We start from the raw sequence: 19,216 nt of genomic DNA, 5'->3' as shown, positions 1-19,216 counted from the left end.
TTAGACTTAACTGATAGTTTCAGAACACTACATCCAAAACAAAACAAAAAGAAAACCAGAATACACGTCCTTCGCAAGTGCACATGGAACATTCTCTAGGAATGAACACATACTAGGGCACAAAAAAAGCCTCAACAAATTTAAGAGTACAGAGATTATCTCAAGAATCTTTTCTGACTACAATGGCATGAAACTAGAAATCAACCACAGAAAAAGAAATGAGAAAAAACGATTACATGGAGACTAGACAACATGCTACTAAAAAAGCAATGGATCGGGCTTCCCTGGTGGCGCAGTGGTTGAGAGTCTGCCTGCCGATGCAGGGGACGTGGGTTCATGCCCCAGTTCGGGAAGATCCCACATGCCGCGGAGCGGCTGGGCCTGTGAGCCATGATGGCCGCTGAGCCTGCGCGTCCGGAGCCTGTGCTCCGCAACGGGAGAGACCACAACAGTGAGAGGCCTGTGTACTGCAAAAAAAAAAAAAAAGCGATGGATCAATGATGAAATCAAAGAGGAAATTAAAAAATACCTCAAGACAAATGACAATGAAAACAGAACCATAAAATATCTATGGGACATAGCAAAAGCAGTTCTTAGAGGGAAGTTCACAATGATACAGGCCTTCCTCAAAAAAAACAAAAATCGAGAAAAATGTCAAATAAAAAACCTAACCTACCACTTAAAAAAATCAGAAAAAGAAGAAAAAAACAAAACCTAAAGTCAGTAGAAGGAAGCAAATAATAAAGATGAGAGAGAAAATAAATAAAATAGACCTTAAAAAAAATAGAAAAAGTCAATAAAACCAAGAACTGATTCTTTGAAAGGGTAAACAAGATGGACAAACTTCTGGCCAGGCTCGCCAAGAAGAAAAGATAGAGAATCCAAATAAACAAAATAAAGAAATGAAAAAGGAGATATAATAACCAATACCACAGAAATACAAAAAACCCTAAGGGAATATTATGAACAATTATATGCTAACAAATTTGACAACCTAGAAGAAATGGACAACTTTCTAGAAACATATAGCCCACCAAAATGGGATCAAGAAGAAATAAATAATTTGAACAGACCGAGACTAGAAGTGAACTAGAATCTGTAGTCAAAAAACTCCCTACAAACAAAAGTCCAGGACATGGTTTCACATGCAAATTCTACCAAACATACAAAGAAGAACTTATATTGATTTTCTCAAACTCTTCCAAAAACTTGAGGAGGAGGGAACACTCCCAAAGACATTCTACGAAGCCACCATCACCCCGATACCAAAACCAGACAAAGATACTGCCAAAAAAGAAAACTTCAGGCCAATATCTCTGATGAAGATAGATGCAAAAATCCTCAACAAACTATTAGCAAACCGAGTGGGATTCATTCACTTGATGAATCCAAGTGGGATTCATCCCAACTTCACAAGGATGGTTCAACATATGCAAATCAATCAATGTGATACACCACATAAAGAAAAGAAAAGACAAAAACATGATCATCTCAACAGATGCAGAAAAAGCATCTGACAAACTTCAGATAAAAACTCTCACCAAAGTGGGTACAGAGAGGCATGTCTCAACATAATAAAAGCTATTTATGACAAACCCACAGCCAATGTAATACTCAACAGTGAAAAGCTGAAAGCCTTCCTGCTAAAATCTGGAACAACTCAAGGATGCCCACTCCCACCCCTTCTATTAAACATAGTACTGGAAGTCCTAGCCACAGCAATCAGACAAGACAAAGAAATAAAAGGTATCCAAATTGAAAGGGAAGAGGTAAAATTGTCACTATATGCAGGTGACATGATACTATATACAGAAAACCCTAAAGACGCCACACAAAAACTGCTAGAACTGATAAACTAATATAGCAATGCAGCAGGATACAAGATTAACAGACAGAAATCTGTTGCATTTCTTTACACTAACAATGAAATATCAGAAAGGGAATGTAAAAAAACAATACCTTTCAAAATCACACCTCAAAAAATAAAATACTTAGGAATGGAACTGACCAAGGAGGTGAAAGACTTACATGCTGAGAATTATGTAAAGAAAACTGAAGATGATTCAACGAAATAGAATGATATCCCATGCTCTTGGTTTGGAAGAATGTTGTTAAAATGGCCATACCACCCAAAGCAATCTACAGATTTAATGCGATCCCTATCAAATGACCCATGACATTTTTCACAGAACTAGAACAAATAATCCTAAAATTTATATGGAGCCATAGAAGATCCAGAATTGCCAAAGCAATCCTAAGGCAAAAACACAAAGCAGGAGGCATTACCCTCCCAAACTTCAGACAATACTACAAAGCTACAGTAATCAAAACGTCATGGTATTGGCACAAAAAAAGACATATGGATCAATGGAACAGAATAAAGAGGCCAGAAATAAACCCACACACCTATGGTCAATTAATCTTCAACAAAGGTGGCAAGAATATACTTATACAACGAGAAAAGGACAGATTCTTCAGCAAGTGGTGTTGGGAAAGTTGGATAACCACATGTAAATCAATGAAGTCAGAACACACCCTCTCACCATACACAAAAATAAACTCAAAATGGCTTAAAGACTTAAATATAAGACATGACACCATAAAATGCCTAGAAGAGAACACAGGCAAAACATTCTCTGACATAAATCGTACCAATGTTTTCTTAGGTCAGTCTCCCAAGGCAATAGAAATAAAAGCAAAAATAAACAAACAAGACCTAAACAAACTTACAAGCTTCTGCACAGCAAAGGAAACCATAAAACAAAAGCCAACCCACAGAATGGGAGAAAATATTTGATAACTATACAACCAACAAGGGCTTAATTTCCAAAATATACACACAGCTCATACAGTTCAACAACAAAAAAACAAACAACCCAATCGAAAAATTGGCACAAGACCTATGTAGAGATTTCTCCAAAGAAGAAATACAAATGGCCAATAGGCACATGAAAAGATGTTCAACATCGCTAATTATTAGAGAAATGCAAATCAAAACTACAATGAGGTACCACCTCACACCAGTCAGAATAAACATCATTAAAAAGTCTACAAATAAAAATGCTGGAGAGGGTGTGGAGAACTGTTGGTGGGAATGTAGGTTGGTACAGACATTATGGAAAACAGTATGGAGGTTCCTCAGTAAAAACAGAATTACCATATGATGCAGCAATCCCACTCCTGTGCACGTATACAGACAAAACTCTAATCCAAAAAGATACACGCACCCATATGTTCATAGCAGCACTATTTACAATAGCCAAGACTTGGAAACCTAAATGTCCATCAACAGATGAATGGATAAAGAAGATGTGATATATATACACATACACACACACCCACAATGGAACGTCACTTGGCTGTAAAAAAGAACAAAATAATGCCACTTGCAGCAACATGGATGCAACTAGAGAATATCATACTAAGTGAAGTAAGTCAGAAAGAGAAAACAAATACCATGTGAAATCACATGTGGAATCTAAGGTATGTTCATTTGCGTCATATTCACGAAACAGAAACAGACTCACGGACAAAGAGAACAGACTTGTGGTTGCCAAGAGGGAGGGGGTTGGGGGAGGGATGGAATGGGAAGTTGGGGTTAGCAGATGTAAGCTATTATATATAGAATGGATAAACAACAAGGTCCTACTGTAGAGCACAGAGAACTATATTCAGTATCCTATGATAAACCATAATGGAAAAGAATATCAAAAAGAATGTATATATACATGTAACTGAATCACTCTGCTGTACAGCAGAAATTAAGTTAATCAACTACACTTCAATAAATAAAAATAAAAAAATAAAAGTTTGTGAAACCACGGTCATAACAGTAATTAGTAACATTTACTTGAGAGCTTATGTGTACCAGCTACTGCTTCATATGCCTTCATTCGTAATGTATGTTATTATTTCACAATCCATTATGCACGACCTTGAAATCTAAAAGCTTTGAGAAGTGAAAAGGTATTTACAATGTATTAGGGGACAAAGCCTAACCAGACTTGAACTCATGTGGTTGAAAACCCTGACCTGAGCTGATATAAAACCCATTTATAATCTTTAATTATTTCACCCACCATGAACGTTCACGTTTGACTTCAAAATAATGAATGCGTCGCACTACAGGATGCCGCCCCCGAACTCCCAGGGCTGCGGCAAAATCCACTGCATACGGCCTGAGTCTCAGATAAGGAGGACATGCGGTCAGGCCTCCACTGTGGGCCTAGAACTCACAGCTCCCACGTCACGGATGGCGGACTGCAGCTGAATCCCCCAGTTAGCAAGGCATTGAGCCACTGTGCTGGCAAATGTCACCACTCCTCTCCTGCAAGGCCACCGTGATGATACCATGGGACAGACGCTTGTGATGCCCATGTTCCAGAAGCTTCCATCCTCATTAGCTTCCATCCTCATCCATCAACTATTTCTAAAGATACAAGCTTGGTACAGTTTCAGCTGTGGGCAGTTTGGCAAAGGCAGAATTGTGGAGAGAAAATGAGGAACGGGAAAGAGTAGAGATGAGTAAAGAGACCACAATAAAAGTGGCTTGGGGAGAAGGGGCCAAGGGCCTGAGTGGGAAGAAGGAACTGAGGAAGGCTCAAAATCATGAACACTCAGGAACTTCCACTGAGATTGAAAGCAGCTAAAGGAAGTGTCTAAGCCTCAGAACACTTCTTATGAAGGAGAAGGGGCAGATGTCACGCATCCACAGGAAGACACAGTAATAAGATGGTAGCAGTGGCCATCTCCCCAGTATTTCATATGCCCAAGGCACTGTACTGGAGCCAATCACCTTTCCCCTTCATCCTCCATGGTACAGAAGGTATTATTATCCTCATTACAAAGGGGGCAACTGAAGCCCAAGGAAGTTAAAAGCAACATGTCCAAGGCCAAACAACTAACTTCAAAACTGGGGTACAAAACCCATTTTCTGATTCCAGAAGCAGTGCTCTTTTTTGCCAGGGCACTCTGCTTCTCCCACAGGTATATACACCTGTCAAGGAGTATATAAAACCACTGAAGAGCAGACCGCTCTTATTATCAGGGTAGCAAATAAAACAGGAACGCCTAGGTCCAGGATGAATTTGGGGGCCTCTGCATCACTACCACACCTTTCCTATCTGGAGTATGAGGCTCCCCCAAGCATGGGGCACCTGTGAAAGCAAGTCACTTCAGCTGACGACCTGGCTGGTATCCATGAAATGGACAGGGAGTGGAGTTTGACTTCTAAGATGGCCCGTGGCTCTATGGCTTTACCCCTACTATAAGAATTACTAAAAATTCAATGAGTAACAATTACTACATTTCCACAAATGTCAGAAGTTTTACACACACACACACAGGTTAAAAATGTCTCTAAGCTATCTGAGTTTGTTTCAGTTGCAATTTTAAATCGGTAACCTGCATAGTTAACCTCTTGACAGAAGCATCGTATTCTAATATCTGGGCCTTCACCTGGGCGGAGTGCTCAATCTGCAGAGAATTAGAGAAGAAAAAGAAATCAATGAAAAACAAATCACAGCTCACTTCAAAGGGAACAATTCTCTCACTGGGTTTATTCTCTTTTTTTGTTTTGCCAATTTTGAGCAGCTTTACACCCATAACCCACAGGGTCCCTTGAAAATGACGACCGATAACACAAGTTTCCATTTCTTCTTACACGCACGTCAGAGCAGCTACTGCAGGGCATGGGCAGACACCAGAGAGGGCAGCAGTATTTTCAAGTCACAGGGTGAGAATCGAGACACTTCCACTGTGGGCACCATCAGGACTTGGAAAATTTTGTGTTTAAGTGAGTTTGTTTGCCTCTGGATTTTGTGACTATTATGAATATAAAGTCACATAACCACTGCACAGTTCTCTCAGAGGAGAAAGGACACCCTTTAGCACCTTGGGGGATCTTTGATGTTAAAATAAATCCCACTTACACCAGTGTGGCGTCTGCCAAGTTCACACATCTACACGGTGAACTGGCCTAACCCTTGGGTGCTCAAGGAGAAATACTCACTTCGCTTTGCAGCTGTTTTTGCAGAGCTTCTTTGTGGGTTTCAAACTCCTTATACTCAAAGGTGATAGTATTTTCTGCTTTCTTTAATTCTTTCTGAAAAATAAGCAGTTTAGGAGATGGCTGAGCCATGCCTAAGAAGGTAGAAGAGCCTGGTTGTTACCACCCTGAAGTGTTCTCATTTCGCTTAACTTTTTTTTTTTTTTTTTTTAATTGAAGTTCAGTTAACCTACAGTGTTGTGTTAGTTTCGAGTGTACAGCAAAATGACTGAGTTATACATATACATAATATATATTTTTTCAGATTCTTTTCCATTATAGGTTATCACAAGATATTGAGTATAGTTTCCTGTGCTATACAGTAGGTCCTTATTGTTTATCTATTTTTTTTTAAATTGGGGTATAGCTGCTTTACAATGTTGTGTTAGTTTCTGCTGTACAGCAAAGTGAATCAGTTATACATATACCCATTCTTTTTTAGATTTCCTTCCCATTTAGGTCACCACAGAGCACTGAGTAGAGTTTCCTGTGCTATACAGTCAGTTCTCATTAGTTACCTATTTTATACATAGTAGTGTATATATGTCAATCCCAATTTCCCAATTCATCCCACACCCCGTTTTCCCCTTGGTAACCGTAAGTTTGTTTTCTACATCTGTGTCTCTATTTCTGCTTTGCAAGTAAGGTCATCTGTCCCATCTTTCTAGATTTCACATACAAGCGATATTATATTTGTCTTTCTCTTTCTGACTTATGCTGCTTGACTTTTAAAAGCAGCCAAACAAGTTTCAAATTGTTCTTCCTTTTTTGTATGCATACAGTATTGTATTAATTCTATCAAATGGACTACAAGCAATTCTGACTCATAAATTTCAAAACAAAATAATTTAATGCACATAAATGCAAATTTTACTATTCTTGCGTCCTTCTCCACATAACAGAACTCTCTCAAATCCTCAAATTAACTTGAAAGCCCACCTCTTCTCCCTACAGAGACAGATAAGGGGTGCTCTATCAAAACCCGTCAATGGGGCTTCCCTGGTGGCGCAGTGGTTGAGAATCTGCCTGCTAATGCAGGGGACACAAGTTCGATCCATGGTCTGGGAGGATCCCACATGCCACGGAGCAACTAGGCCCATGAGCCACAACTACTGAGCATGCGTGTCTGGCCTGTGCTCTGCAACAAGAGAGGCCGTGATAGTGAGAGGCCCGTGCACCACAATGAAGAGTGGACCCCGCTTGCATTCCATTGTGTGTGACATTCCAGTGTGTGTGTGTGTGTATGTGTATATATATCACATCTAGAAGAAATCAATAGCAGAATAAATGAGGCAGAAGAATGAGTAAGTGAGCTGGAAAACAAATTGGTGGAAATCACTGCTGAGGAACAGAATAAAGAAACAAGAATGAAAAGAAATGAGGCCAGTCAAAGAGACTTCTAGGACAACATTACATGCACAAACATTGGCATTAAAGGGGTCCCAGAAGGAGAAGAGGCTGGAAGGGGCTGAGAAAATATCTGAAGAGATAGCAGCCGAAAAATTCCCTAACATGGGAAAGGAAACACTCACTCAAGTCCAAGAGGCACAGAGAGTCCCATACAGGATAAACCCAAGGAGGAACATATCGAGACACATATTAATCAAATTGACAAAAATAGTAAGACAAAGAGAAAATATTAAAAGCAGCAGAGAAAAGCAACAAATAACATACAAGGGAATCCCCATAAGGTTATCAGCTGATTTTTCAGCAGAAACTCTGCAGGCCAGAAGGGTATGGCAAGGTATATTTAAAGTGATGAAAGGGAAAAACCTACAACCAACAATACTCTACCCACCAAGACTCTCATTCAGATTCAATGGAGAGATCAAAAGCTTTACAGACAAGGAAAATCTAGAGAATTCAGCATCACCAAACCAGCTTTACAAGAAATCCTAAAGGAACTTCTCTAGGCAGAAAAGAAAAGGTCACAACTAGAATCAAGAAAATTATGAATGGGCAAGCTCATCAGTAAAGGCAAATAAAACAAAGGTAGGAAATCACCACACACAAATATGGTACCAAAACCAGCAATCATGGGAAGAGGATAGTACGAATGCAGTGGAAATTAAAGCAATCTTGTACATATATAGACTGCTATATCAAAACCTCATGCGGGAGCCACAAACCAAAAATGTACAATAGATAAACACACAAAAAAGAAAGATCAATCCAAATACAACACTAAAGACAGACATCAAGTCACAAGAGAACAAAATAGGAAGGGAAGAAAAAAGACCTTCCAAAACAAAGCCAAAACAATTAACAAAATGTTAGTTAAGTACATATCAATAATTACCTTAAATGTAAATGGATTAATGCTCCAACCAAAAGATAGACTGGCTGAGTGGATACAAACACAAGACCCATATATATGCTGTCTACAAGAGCCCCCCTTCAGATCTAGGGACACATACAGACTGAAAGTGAGGGGATGGTAAAATTTTTCCATGCAAACGGAAATCAAAAGAAAGCTGGAATAGCAATAGTCATATCAGACAATATAGAGTTTAAAATAAAGACAATTACAAGAGACAAAGAAGGACACTATATAATGATCAAGAGATCAATCCAAGAAGAAGATATAACAATTTTAAGTATTTATGCACCCAACAGAGGAGCAATATAGAAGGCAAATGCTCACAGCCATAAAAAGAGAAATCGACAGTAACACAATAATAGTGGGGGATTTTAACACCCCACTTTCATCAATGGACAGATCATACAGGCACAAAATCAATAAGGAAACACAGGCCTTATGTTACACATTAGACCAGATGGAATTAACTGATATTTACAGAACGATTCATCTGAAAGCAGCACAATACACATTTTCCTCAAGTGCACATGGAACATTCTCCAGGATAGACCACACGCTTGGTCACAAAGCAAGCCTCGGTAAATTTAAGAAAAATGAAATCATATCAAGCATATTCTCCTACCACAATGCTATGAGATTAAAAATCGACTACAACAACAACAAAAAAAACCGGAAAAGCACAAACACATGGAGGCTAAACAATATGTTACCGAACAACCAATGGATCACTGAAGAAATCAAAGAGAAAATCAAAAAATACCTAGAGACAAATGAAAACAAAAACACGACAATCCAAAACGTATGAGATGCAACAAAAGCAGTTCTAAGAGGGAAGTTTATAGCAATACAATCTTACCTCAAGAAACAAGAAAAATCTCAAACAACCTAACTTTACACCTAAAGCAGCTAGAGAAAGAACAAACAAAACCCAAAGTTAGTAGAAGGAAAGAAATCATAAAGATCAGAGCAGAAATAAATGAAATAGAGATGAAGGAAACAACAGAAAAGATCAATGAAACTAAAGGATGATTCTTTGAAAAGATAAAGAAAATTGATAAACTTTAAGCCAGACTCACCAAGAAAAAGGGAGAGGGCTGAAATCAATACAATTAGAAACAAAAAAGAAGTTACAACTGACACCACAGAAATACAAAGGATCATAAGAGACTACTACAAGCAACTATCTACCAATAAAATGGACAACCTAGAAGAAATGGACGAATTCTTAAAAAAGTACAAATCTTCCAAGACTGAACCAGGAAGAAACAGAAAATAAGAACAGACCAAATTGAAACTGTGATTAAAAGACTTCCAACAGCATAACCATCCCAAACTTCAGACAATACTACAAAGCTACAGTAATCAAAACAGCATGGCATTGGCACGAAAACATGACATATGGATCAATGGAACAGAAGAGAAAGCCCAAAAATAAACCCACACACCTATGGTCAATTAATCTTCTACAGAGGAGGCAAGAATATACAATGGAAAAAGGACAGACTCTTCAGCAAGTGGTGTTGGGAAAGTTGGAGAGCCACACGTAAACCAATGAAGTAAGAACACAACCTCTCACCATATACAAAAATAAACTCAAAATGGCTTAAAGACTTAAACGTAAGATATGACACCATAAAATGTCTAGAAGACAAGGGGGGCAAAACATTCTCTGACATAAATCGTACCAATGTTTTCTTAGGTCAGTCTCCCAAGGTAATAGAAATAAAAACAAAAATAAACAAATGGGAACTAATCAAACTTACAAGCTTCTGCACAGCAAAGGAAACTGTAAACAAAACAAAAAGACAACGTACAGAATGGGAGAAAATATTTGAAATGATAAGACTGACAAGGGCTTAATTCCCAAAATGTACAAACAGCTCACATAGCTCAAAAACAAAAGAACCAAATTGAAAAATTGGCAGAAGACTAACGTAGACATTTCTCCAAAAAATAAATACAGGTGGCCAATAGGCACATGAAAAGATGCTCAACATGGCTAACTATTAGAGAAATGCAAATCAAAACCACAGTGAGGTACCATCTCACAGCTTTCAGAATGGCCATTATTAAAAAGTCTACAAATGACAAATTGCTGGAGAGGATGTGGAGAAAAGGGAACCCTCCTACACTGTTGGTGGGAATGTAAATCAGTGCAGCCGTTGTGGAAAACAGTATGGAGGTTTCTCAGAAAACTAAAAATAGAATTACCATATGATCCAGCAATCCCACTCCTGGGCATATATCTGGAGAAAACTTGAATTAAAAAAGATACATGCACCCTATGTTCATAGCAGCACTATTAACAATAGCCAAACCATGGAAACAACCTAAATATCCATCAAGAGATGAATGGATAAAAGATGATGTGGTACATACATACAATGGAATACTACTCACCCAGAAAAAAGAATGAAATAATGCCATTTGCAACAACACAGATGCAACTAGAGATTGTCATACTAAGTGAAGTCAAAGAGAAAAACAAATACCATATATCACTTATATGTGGAATCTAAAATATGACACATGTAAAGAAATTATACTCCAATAAAAATTAACTTTAAAAAAGTAAAATAAAAGGTAAAGTGACTTGAAAGAAGTAAAAAATAAAATATGACACAAATGAACCTATCTATGAAAGAGAAACAAAATCAGGGACGTAGAGAATAGACTGGTAGTTGCTAAGGGGGTGGGGGGGTGGGAAAGGGTAGGAGTGGGAATTTGGGATTAGCAGATGTAAACTGGTATGTATAGAATGGATAGACAACAAGATTCTACTGTATAGCACAGGGAACTATATTCAATATCCTGTGATAAACCATAATGGAAACGAATATGAAGAATGTATATATATCTATAATTGAGTCACTTTGTTGTACAGCAGTAATTAATGCAACATTGTAATTCAAATATACTTCAATAAAAAATAAATTAAAAAAAATATCCAACAGAGCAAAGACACACACACACAAAAACTATCAACAAACAAAATCAAAGACAGAAGACAAGGATGTGCACTCTCACCACTTTTATACAACACTGCTGTGGACAGGACTTCCAAATTATCAGAGACAAAAAAGATATAAAAGGAATCCAAATTGATACGGAAGTAGAACTGTCACTGTTTGCAGATGACATGATACTATACACAGAAAATCCTAAAGATGTTAACAGAAAACTTACTAGAGCTCATCAGTGAATTCAGTAAAGGTGCAGGATACAAAATTAATACACAGAAATCTCTTGCATCCCTACACACTAACAATGAAAGATCAGGAAGAGAAATTAAGGAAACAATCCCATTTACCATTACATCAAAAAGAATAAAATACCTAGGAATAAACCTACCTAAAGAGGCAAAACACCTGTACTCTGAAAACTATAAGATGCTGATAAAAGAAACTGAAGATGACACAAACAGATGGAAAGATATACCATGTTTTTAGATTGGAAGAATCAATATTGTCAAAATGACTATACTGGGGCTTCCCTGGTGGTGCAGTGGTTGAGAATCTGCCTGCCAATGCAGGGGTCACGGGTTTCAGCCCTGGTCTGGGAAGATCCCACATGCCGCAGAGCAACTGGGCCTCTGAGCCACAATTACTGAGCCTGCGTGTCTGGAGCCTGTGCTCCGCAACAAAAGAGGCCGCAACAGTGAGAGGCCCACACACTGCGATGAAGAGTGGCCCCCGCTTGCCACAGCTAGAGAAAGCCCTTGCACAGGAACAAAGACCCAACACAGCCATAAATAAATAAATTTTTTTAAAAAATGACTATACTACCCAAGGCAATCTACAGATTCAATGCAATCCCTATCAAATTACCAATGGCATTTTTCACGGAACTAGAAGAAAAAAATTTAAATTTGTATGGAAACACAAAAGACCCTGAACAGCCAAAGCAAACCTGAGAAAGTAAAACAGAACTGGAGGGACTTCACTGGTGGTGCAGTGGTTAAGAATCCACCTGCCAATGCAGGGGACACAGGTTCGAGCCCTGCTCCAGGAAAATCCCACATGCTGCGGAGCAACTAAGCCCATGCACCACAACGAGTGAGCCTGTGCTCTAGAGCCCACAAGCCACAACTACCAAAGCCCACGCACCTAGAGTCCGTGCTCCGCAGCAAGAGAAGCCACTGCAATGAGAAGCCCATGCACCGCAACAAAGAGTAGCCCCTACTCGTCACAACTAGAGAAAGCCTGCTCACTGAACAAAGACCCAACCCAGCCAAATAAATAAATTAAATTAATAAATAAATAAATAAGAAAAACGAAACTGCAGCAGTCAGACTCCCTGACTTCAGACTATACTACAAAGTTACAATAATCAAAACAGTATGGTACTGGCACAAAAACAGAAATATAGTTCAAAAAACAGGAAAGCCCCAGATATAAACCCACGCCCCTATGGTCAATTAATCTACAACAAGGGAGCAAGAATATACAATAGAGAAAAGACAGTCTCTTCACCAAGTGGTGCTGGGAAAAGTGGACAGTTACATGTAGAAGAATGAGATTAGAACATTCTCTAACACCATACACAAAAATAAACTCAAAATGGATTAAAGACCTAAATGTAAGGCCAGATATTATAAAACTCTTAGAGGAAAACATAGGCAGAACACTCTGACATAAATTGCAGTAATATCTTTTTGGATCTACCTCCTAGAGTAACGAAAAATTTTTTAAATTTTTTAAAAATGGGACATAATTAAACTTAAAAGCTTTTGCACAGCAAAAGAAACCAGAAACAAAATGAAAAGACAACCCACAGAATGGGAGAAAACATCTGCAAGTGAAGCAACCGACAAAGGATTAATCTCCAAAATATACAAAACAGCTCATGCAGCTCAAACAACCCAATCAAAAAATGGGCAGAAAATTTAAATAGACATTTCTCCAAAGAAGACATACAGATGGCCAACAGGCACACAAAAAGATGCTCAACTTTGCTAGTTTTTAGAGAAATGCAAATCAAAACTACAATGAGATATCACCTCACACGGGTCAGAATTGCCATCATCAAAATGTCTATAAACAGGGCTTTCCTGGAGGCGTGGTGGTTAAGAATCCGCCTGCCAATGCAGGGGACACAGGTTCAAGCCTTGGTCCGGGAAGATCTCACATGCTGTGGAATAACTAAGCCATGCGCCATTACAACTGAACCTGTGCTCTAAAACTCATGAGCCACAACTACTGAGCCAACGCGCCACAACTACTGAAGCCCGCACACCTAGAGGCCACGATCTGCAACAAGAGAAGCCACTGCAATGAGAAGCCTGTGCACCACAACAAAGAGTAGCCCACGCTCTATGCAACTACAGAAAGCTCATGTGGAGCAACAAAGACCCAAGGCAGACAAAAATAAAATAAATAATAAGTTTTTTAAAAAAAAAGAAAAAATTCCTTTAAAAAAACTGTCTGTAAACAATAAATGCTGGAGAGTGTGTGGAGAAAAAGGAATCCTCCTACACTGTTGGTGGCAATGTAAATTGGTTCAACCACTATGGAGATCAGTACGGAGGTTCCTTAAAAAACTAAAAATAGAAATACCATATGATGAAGCAACCACACTCCTGGGCATATATCCAGAGAAAACCACAATTCAAAAAGATATATGCACCTCAATGTTTACTGCAGCACTATGTACAATAGCCAAGACATGGAAGTGACTGAAATGCCCATCAACACAGGAATGGATAAAGATGTGTTACGTATGTACAACTGAATACTACTCAGCCATAAAAAGGAACAAAATAATGCCATTTGCAACAACATGGATGCAACTAGAGAATATCATACTAAGTGAAATAAGTCAGAAAGAAGAACACAAATATGATGTCACTTGTATGTGGAACCTAAAAAAAATGATACAAATGAACTTATTTACAAAACAGAAACAGACTCACAGACTTCAAAAACAAACTTATGAAAGGGGAAAGTTCTGGAGAGGGATAAAATTAGGAGTTTGGGATCAACATATGCACACTACCATATATAAAATAGATAATCAACAAGGACATACTGTACACCATAGGGAACTCTACTCAATGATCTGTAATAACCTATATGGGAAAAAAATCTCAAAGAGAACGGATATGTGTATAACTGAATCCCTTTGCTGTATACCTGAAACTAACATTGTAAATCAACTATACTCTAATATAAAATAAAAATTAAATTAAAAAAATGTTTCTTCTTACACTATGAATTATGGAATAGCAAGCAAAAAGAATGGAATTTCAATCTGAGAATCTTAACTTTACAAAATCTTCCCAATTGAAGCCTCCCTTAGAGCAGTTCCCTAATGTGAACCTAACATGAATTACAAAAACAGGCAAATCAGAAAAAAAAAAGACTTACGTTTAGGAGATTCAAGTTTTCACTTTTCATGTCTTCCAGTTGTTGTTTAAGTAGTTTATTTTGCACCTCAAGCTCCAGTTTCCCTTCTTTCAGTAGTGAATAGTTGCTCATCTCTTTAACCTTCTCACTCAGCATGTGGTTTTGCTTTGTTAATGCCAAACACTGAGCTTTGACAAACTCCAAATGAAGCTGGAATTGGAAAAGGAAAACTTGTATTTGAACAGTGACTTTACAGGTAAATGCAGGTAAATGCTGGCGGGCTGCTCTCAGCTGGGCAGCATAATTTAATTACGGTCACTTGACTGAAGTGTGGTTCTCTTCAACTAGACAACCCTAACTACAACTTCTGCCCTGGAGCTGGGGATGGGGCAAGTTCATCCAACTCGATTTGTGCAGAACCCTGTCCTACAAAGCAAGTCCTTCGGATTATCACCCAATTTTCCAGATGTAACTAAGGACCCAAAGCCATCACAGAGTTAATAATATTTCTATTTTTTAATATGAAATGGTAAGATAGATACCAATAACATGCCATGAGGTGCCTTCCTTTTCTTAGTCTAATATATCTCATGTTTGGAGACAGGAGCCTATAAAGTTCTCAAACAAGTCATCACAGTTGGAAAAATAAATTTTAGATACAGAACAAATTTTAAGTTCCTGAAGGTCCAGTCCTGTCCTTTGGATAGCAAGCACACAAATGGACAGAAAAAAAGTAACAGTATCATGTGAAAAATGCCTCTCATTTTACTTTAATCTGTGAGATCCTGATGTAGTGATAAGAATTTTCACCTGCTGCTGAGGGGTAGGGAGAAGAGGCTGAGTAGATACTAGTATACACCAGCTATGGGACAGGCACAGTAAACCAGCTCACTGAAGTCCCTCAACAGCCATGGGATGTGGGCAATATCCCAGAGTTTACAGAGAAGGGATCTGAGGTCACAGATCTTGCCAAGAGGCACAAAAGCAGTGAGGGAGACAAACAGGATTCAAAGACGACTCTGGGCCCCAAAGGACATGTTCTTTCTATGTTTCTCTAGGAGACTAAGATTGAAATAAGGAACAACTGAATTAAGTTCAGCCGTCACCCTCTGAGTCAGATAATAAACAGTCCAAACATACCAAAAGGATAACTCGACATTATGTATGACTGAAGCTAAAATTTCCTATGTTGTCTAACAACTATTTCAAAAAAACCAATAGGCTTAACAATTACCTCAAGTTCTTTCACACGATTTACAGAATGATCCAGTTCTTCCTTTTTAAAATTAAGAGTCGCAAACTCCTCTTGGAAATGTATAGCTTTTTCTGAAAGACAGAGCCAACCAACTAAAGGCCATAAAGTTTCCCCAGTGAATACAAAAATCATTTAATCATTTATTGTCAGTATGTCAGACCTAATGACCATTATTTCATCATCTAAAATAGCAGAGGGAATTCCCTGGCAGCCCAGAGGTTAGGACTCCACGTTTCTACTGCCGAGGGTGCGGGTTTGATCCTTGGTTGGGGAACTAAGGTCCCGCAAGCTGCGTGGCACAGTTAAAAAAAAAAACAAAACACACACACACACACACACACACACACACGTAAAATAGCAGATATTTGGGTCAAAAAAAAAAACAGCGAGCGATAAGTAAGCCCCATTACTCAATAGGTGATGGGAAGTCAGTTGTAATGGTCATACATGTGGTGAACCTCCTGCTACACAAGTCACCAGAGTTACACCACCTGCACAGAGTGCGGGGCCCTCATGCTGACAGCTCTGAACTTCCTTAAGACAAAGACTACTCTGTAAGACTGCAGTTATTTGTAGTTATTATTTTGTCATTTTCACTTCATCTAACACAAGTCTCTATAGATATATCATCAAAAAAATCACACGCTGACTACAGGACAGTACTAATTCCTCAAGAGGTATTAGTCTCAGCAAGATAGTTGCAAAGGAGCAGCCACACACACTGGGTGACCTTCTGATGGGTATCAAGTACCCAGCCCTGGTTCACTCCCAAGAATCCATTTGAAATGCTCACCAAAAGTCCTTGTCACAGATTGGTTCCTAGAAATATACTGAAATGTAAAATATCTGAAAAATCGAAAAATTACCCAACTTTCCTAGTCTTGTGGTAATACATATAAGAGTTTAGGACATTATATGTCAAGTTTAAATATCATGAAGCATAAATATATATTAGAAGAGAAATAAGAAACCAGGTCACAGAGGACAGAGAAGTTAAAATTTTCCCTAAGTAAAAAATGAAATCTCTCGTGGCTTAGAGTAATATCAACCGATGGCAATAAGCTGCTGCCGCCTTCTTGCCATCACAGATTTATTCATCAAAATATACTGAAATAAAGTTGAATAAAATTCTACTGATAAATTACTGATCTTTGTGAATATACAAAAGGTTAAACATGAAGGTTTGTAAAAACATAGTGAAAGACAGAGATTATTTTTTTCATTTTGTAAAATTAAAAGGACAAAAATGTGTCAGTTTATAGTAACGATGAAGTGGAAGGTACATATGTTTTGGATTACAGAACAGACCCAACTTAAGAAGCTGATAACCTGCATCAAAACTGAAAAATACAGCTTTTTTCCCCCCAAGGGTCACCTTCATTCTTCCTATCTTCGATCAATCTATTAGTTCTAGCGATGCAGTCCTCCTTCAGTTCAAGTTGACACCTGAGAATCAGAAGGATGGAAAATGAATTCCAGGTCACCTTCCTAGACAGACTGCTATCAGTTCATGAGCTTATCTATGGCACCAGGGCACCGAAGGGCACTGATGGACAATGCACGAACTTCAAGGTCACTCAGTAGTGAGGCCAGGGATCCGAATCCTGGCTATAAAAGGTCCAGTAAAATCCTGCTGCAATCCTGTAAACTCAAGCACAAAATACAGGGTCATGTTATCGAGGTTACAGACAGCACTGTTTCTCAGTTGGTGTCCGCTGATGCAAGAAAGTAAATTTAGTTACTTCACTGTACACAACAGACTCTAAATCCGAAAGGATAACAAGTCAGTCACTTCCAATCCACCTATCCTGCCTCCCCACCCCGAAGCAGGATAAGAATTTTCACCCTCAGGAACTGAGCACAGTACTGAGAGCCACTGCCAACAGAATTATACACGGATTGGCGACACCGAAAGGCATGTTTTCATGGAATTTTACTATCTCCACCCACTATTACCAGCTGAATTTCTGGTTCAGAGATGAGAGAAAGGAAAGAAGCATTCGTGTGATGAATATCCTCCAAACCCCAACAATTGCCAGTCATATTAAGGAAACCCATAGCTAGACAAAGACATCAATACCTAACAGTTCCCTACTCCATGGCTATGTCTAACATACACACTTTTATTCATTTATTCCTAGAAGTTTAACAACTACAGATTCTTCAGAGCTTACTGCTGTATTAGAGAAGCGGACATAAAATATGTGGATAAAGTCTATCATGTCAAAACTGATACACGGAAAAGTGCTATATTTTTTATTTGAATTATTTTAAAGAATAACCTCAAAAAACCTTTGAAGATACTACGTAATGGAATATCAATGCCAAATTATGGACAAAGCAGTAAAGAGACGCCGATGATTAAGAAATACCCAGAGCTGCCGAGTTGAGTCATCTCCCTGCTATGAATTCACTGACTCAATAAACAATTAACTGAACACTTACTTTGTGCTAGACATTACACTGAGCACTAGAGAGAAAAGTTACCATATATGGAAAAAAAGAAAAGTTACCATATATGGGCTTAATGTCTCTGCACTAAGATACTATTCACCAGAACACAGCAAAACCCAGACTAGAGGAAAGCCATAGTACCAGAGTTGCCCATATTTTCCTTTTCCTATATCATTTTTTGCTTTATATAGTTAATTCTAGTTTGTTTCTTTTGATTCTGGCTTTGCAGAATCTTGAAGGAATACAGATCGACAAATACTATAACCAATAAGCAGAATAATTCATGAATCATTAGACATCCCCATCTTAAGGGCAATATGAATGGGATAGAGGAAGAGACAAAAGTGACTATAATTCCCATTTTATAGCTTTTTAGCAAGTTACAAGATGCCCTAAGAAATTCAAGCAAATCACAGGCCCTCAATAAATAGTAGAGGAGAGACAAGAGTGAGCAGAGGATGCTATTCTCTGTACTGTATCTGTTTAAAACCATCTTAACTCAAATACTCATGGGAAAGGCTTGACTGTCGAAAACACATATTTTCTTTAAATACTGGATTTTGCCATAAAATATTAGTCTTATCTACTTCATTAGTGTTGCTGTGCTTCCATCAACTTAATTCAAACATGATACTTTTTTAAAGACGCCAAACAATTACTTTAGAAGTTCATTCTTGAGCTTTAGGTCATAGGCCTCCTCAATACGCTTTATATGCAGCTCCCGCCTCCTGAGCCCGGCTGTCATGCTTTTGTTTTTTTCTTCTTGTAGCCTCTGGGCCCTGAAATTAGCAAAAACA

The 19,216-nt window shown here is 38.4% G+C and overlaps 1 protein-coding gene across 1 annotated transcript in view; it reads right to left on the bottom strand.

The window, feature by feature from the left end:
* OFD1 (OFD1 centriole and centriolar satellite protein) overlaps positions 1 to 19,216 on the bottom strand; it is a 60,118-nt gene that overhangs the window by 19,166 nt on the left and 21,736 nt on the right. The window contains 6 exon segments of the mRNA XM_029240420.1: positions 5,340 to 5,475; positions 6,011 to 6,103; positions 14,732 to 14,920; positions 15,945 to 16,036; positions 17,341 to 17,411; positions 19,079 to 19,198. Coding sequence (XP_029096253.1) covers positions 5,340 to 5,475; positions 6,011 to 6,103; positions 14,732 to 14,920; positions 15,945 to 16,036; positions 17,341 to 17,411; positions 19,079 to 19,198 — 701 coding nt within the window.

The sequence above is a fragment of the Monodon monoceros genome, unplaced genomic scaffold (genome assembly GCF_005190385.1).
Source record: "Monodon monoceros isolate NGI ecotype Baffin Bay Population unplaced genomic scaffold, NGI_Narwhal_1 Super_Scaffold_22, whole genome shotgun sequence".
NCBI lineage: Eukaryota > Metazoa > Chordata > Mammalia > Artiodactyla > Monodontidae > Monodon > Monodon monoceros.
This window is presented reverse-complemented; position numbering and strand designations above follow the sequence as displayed.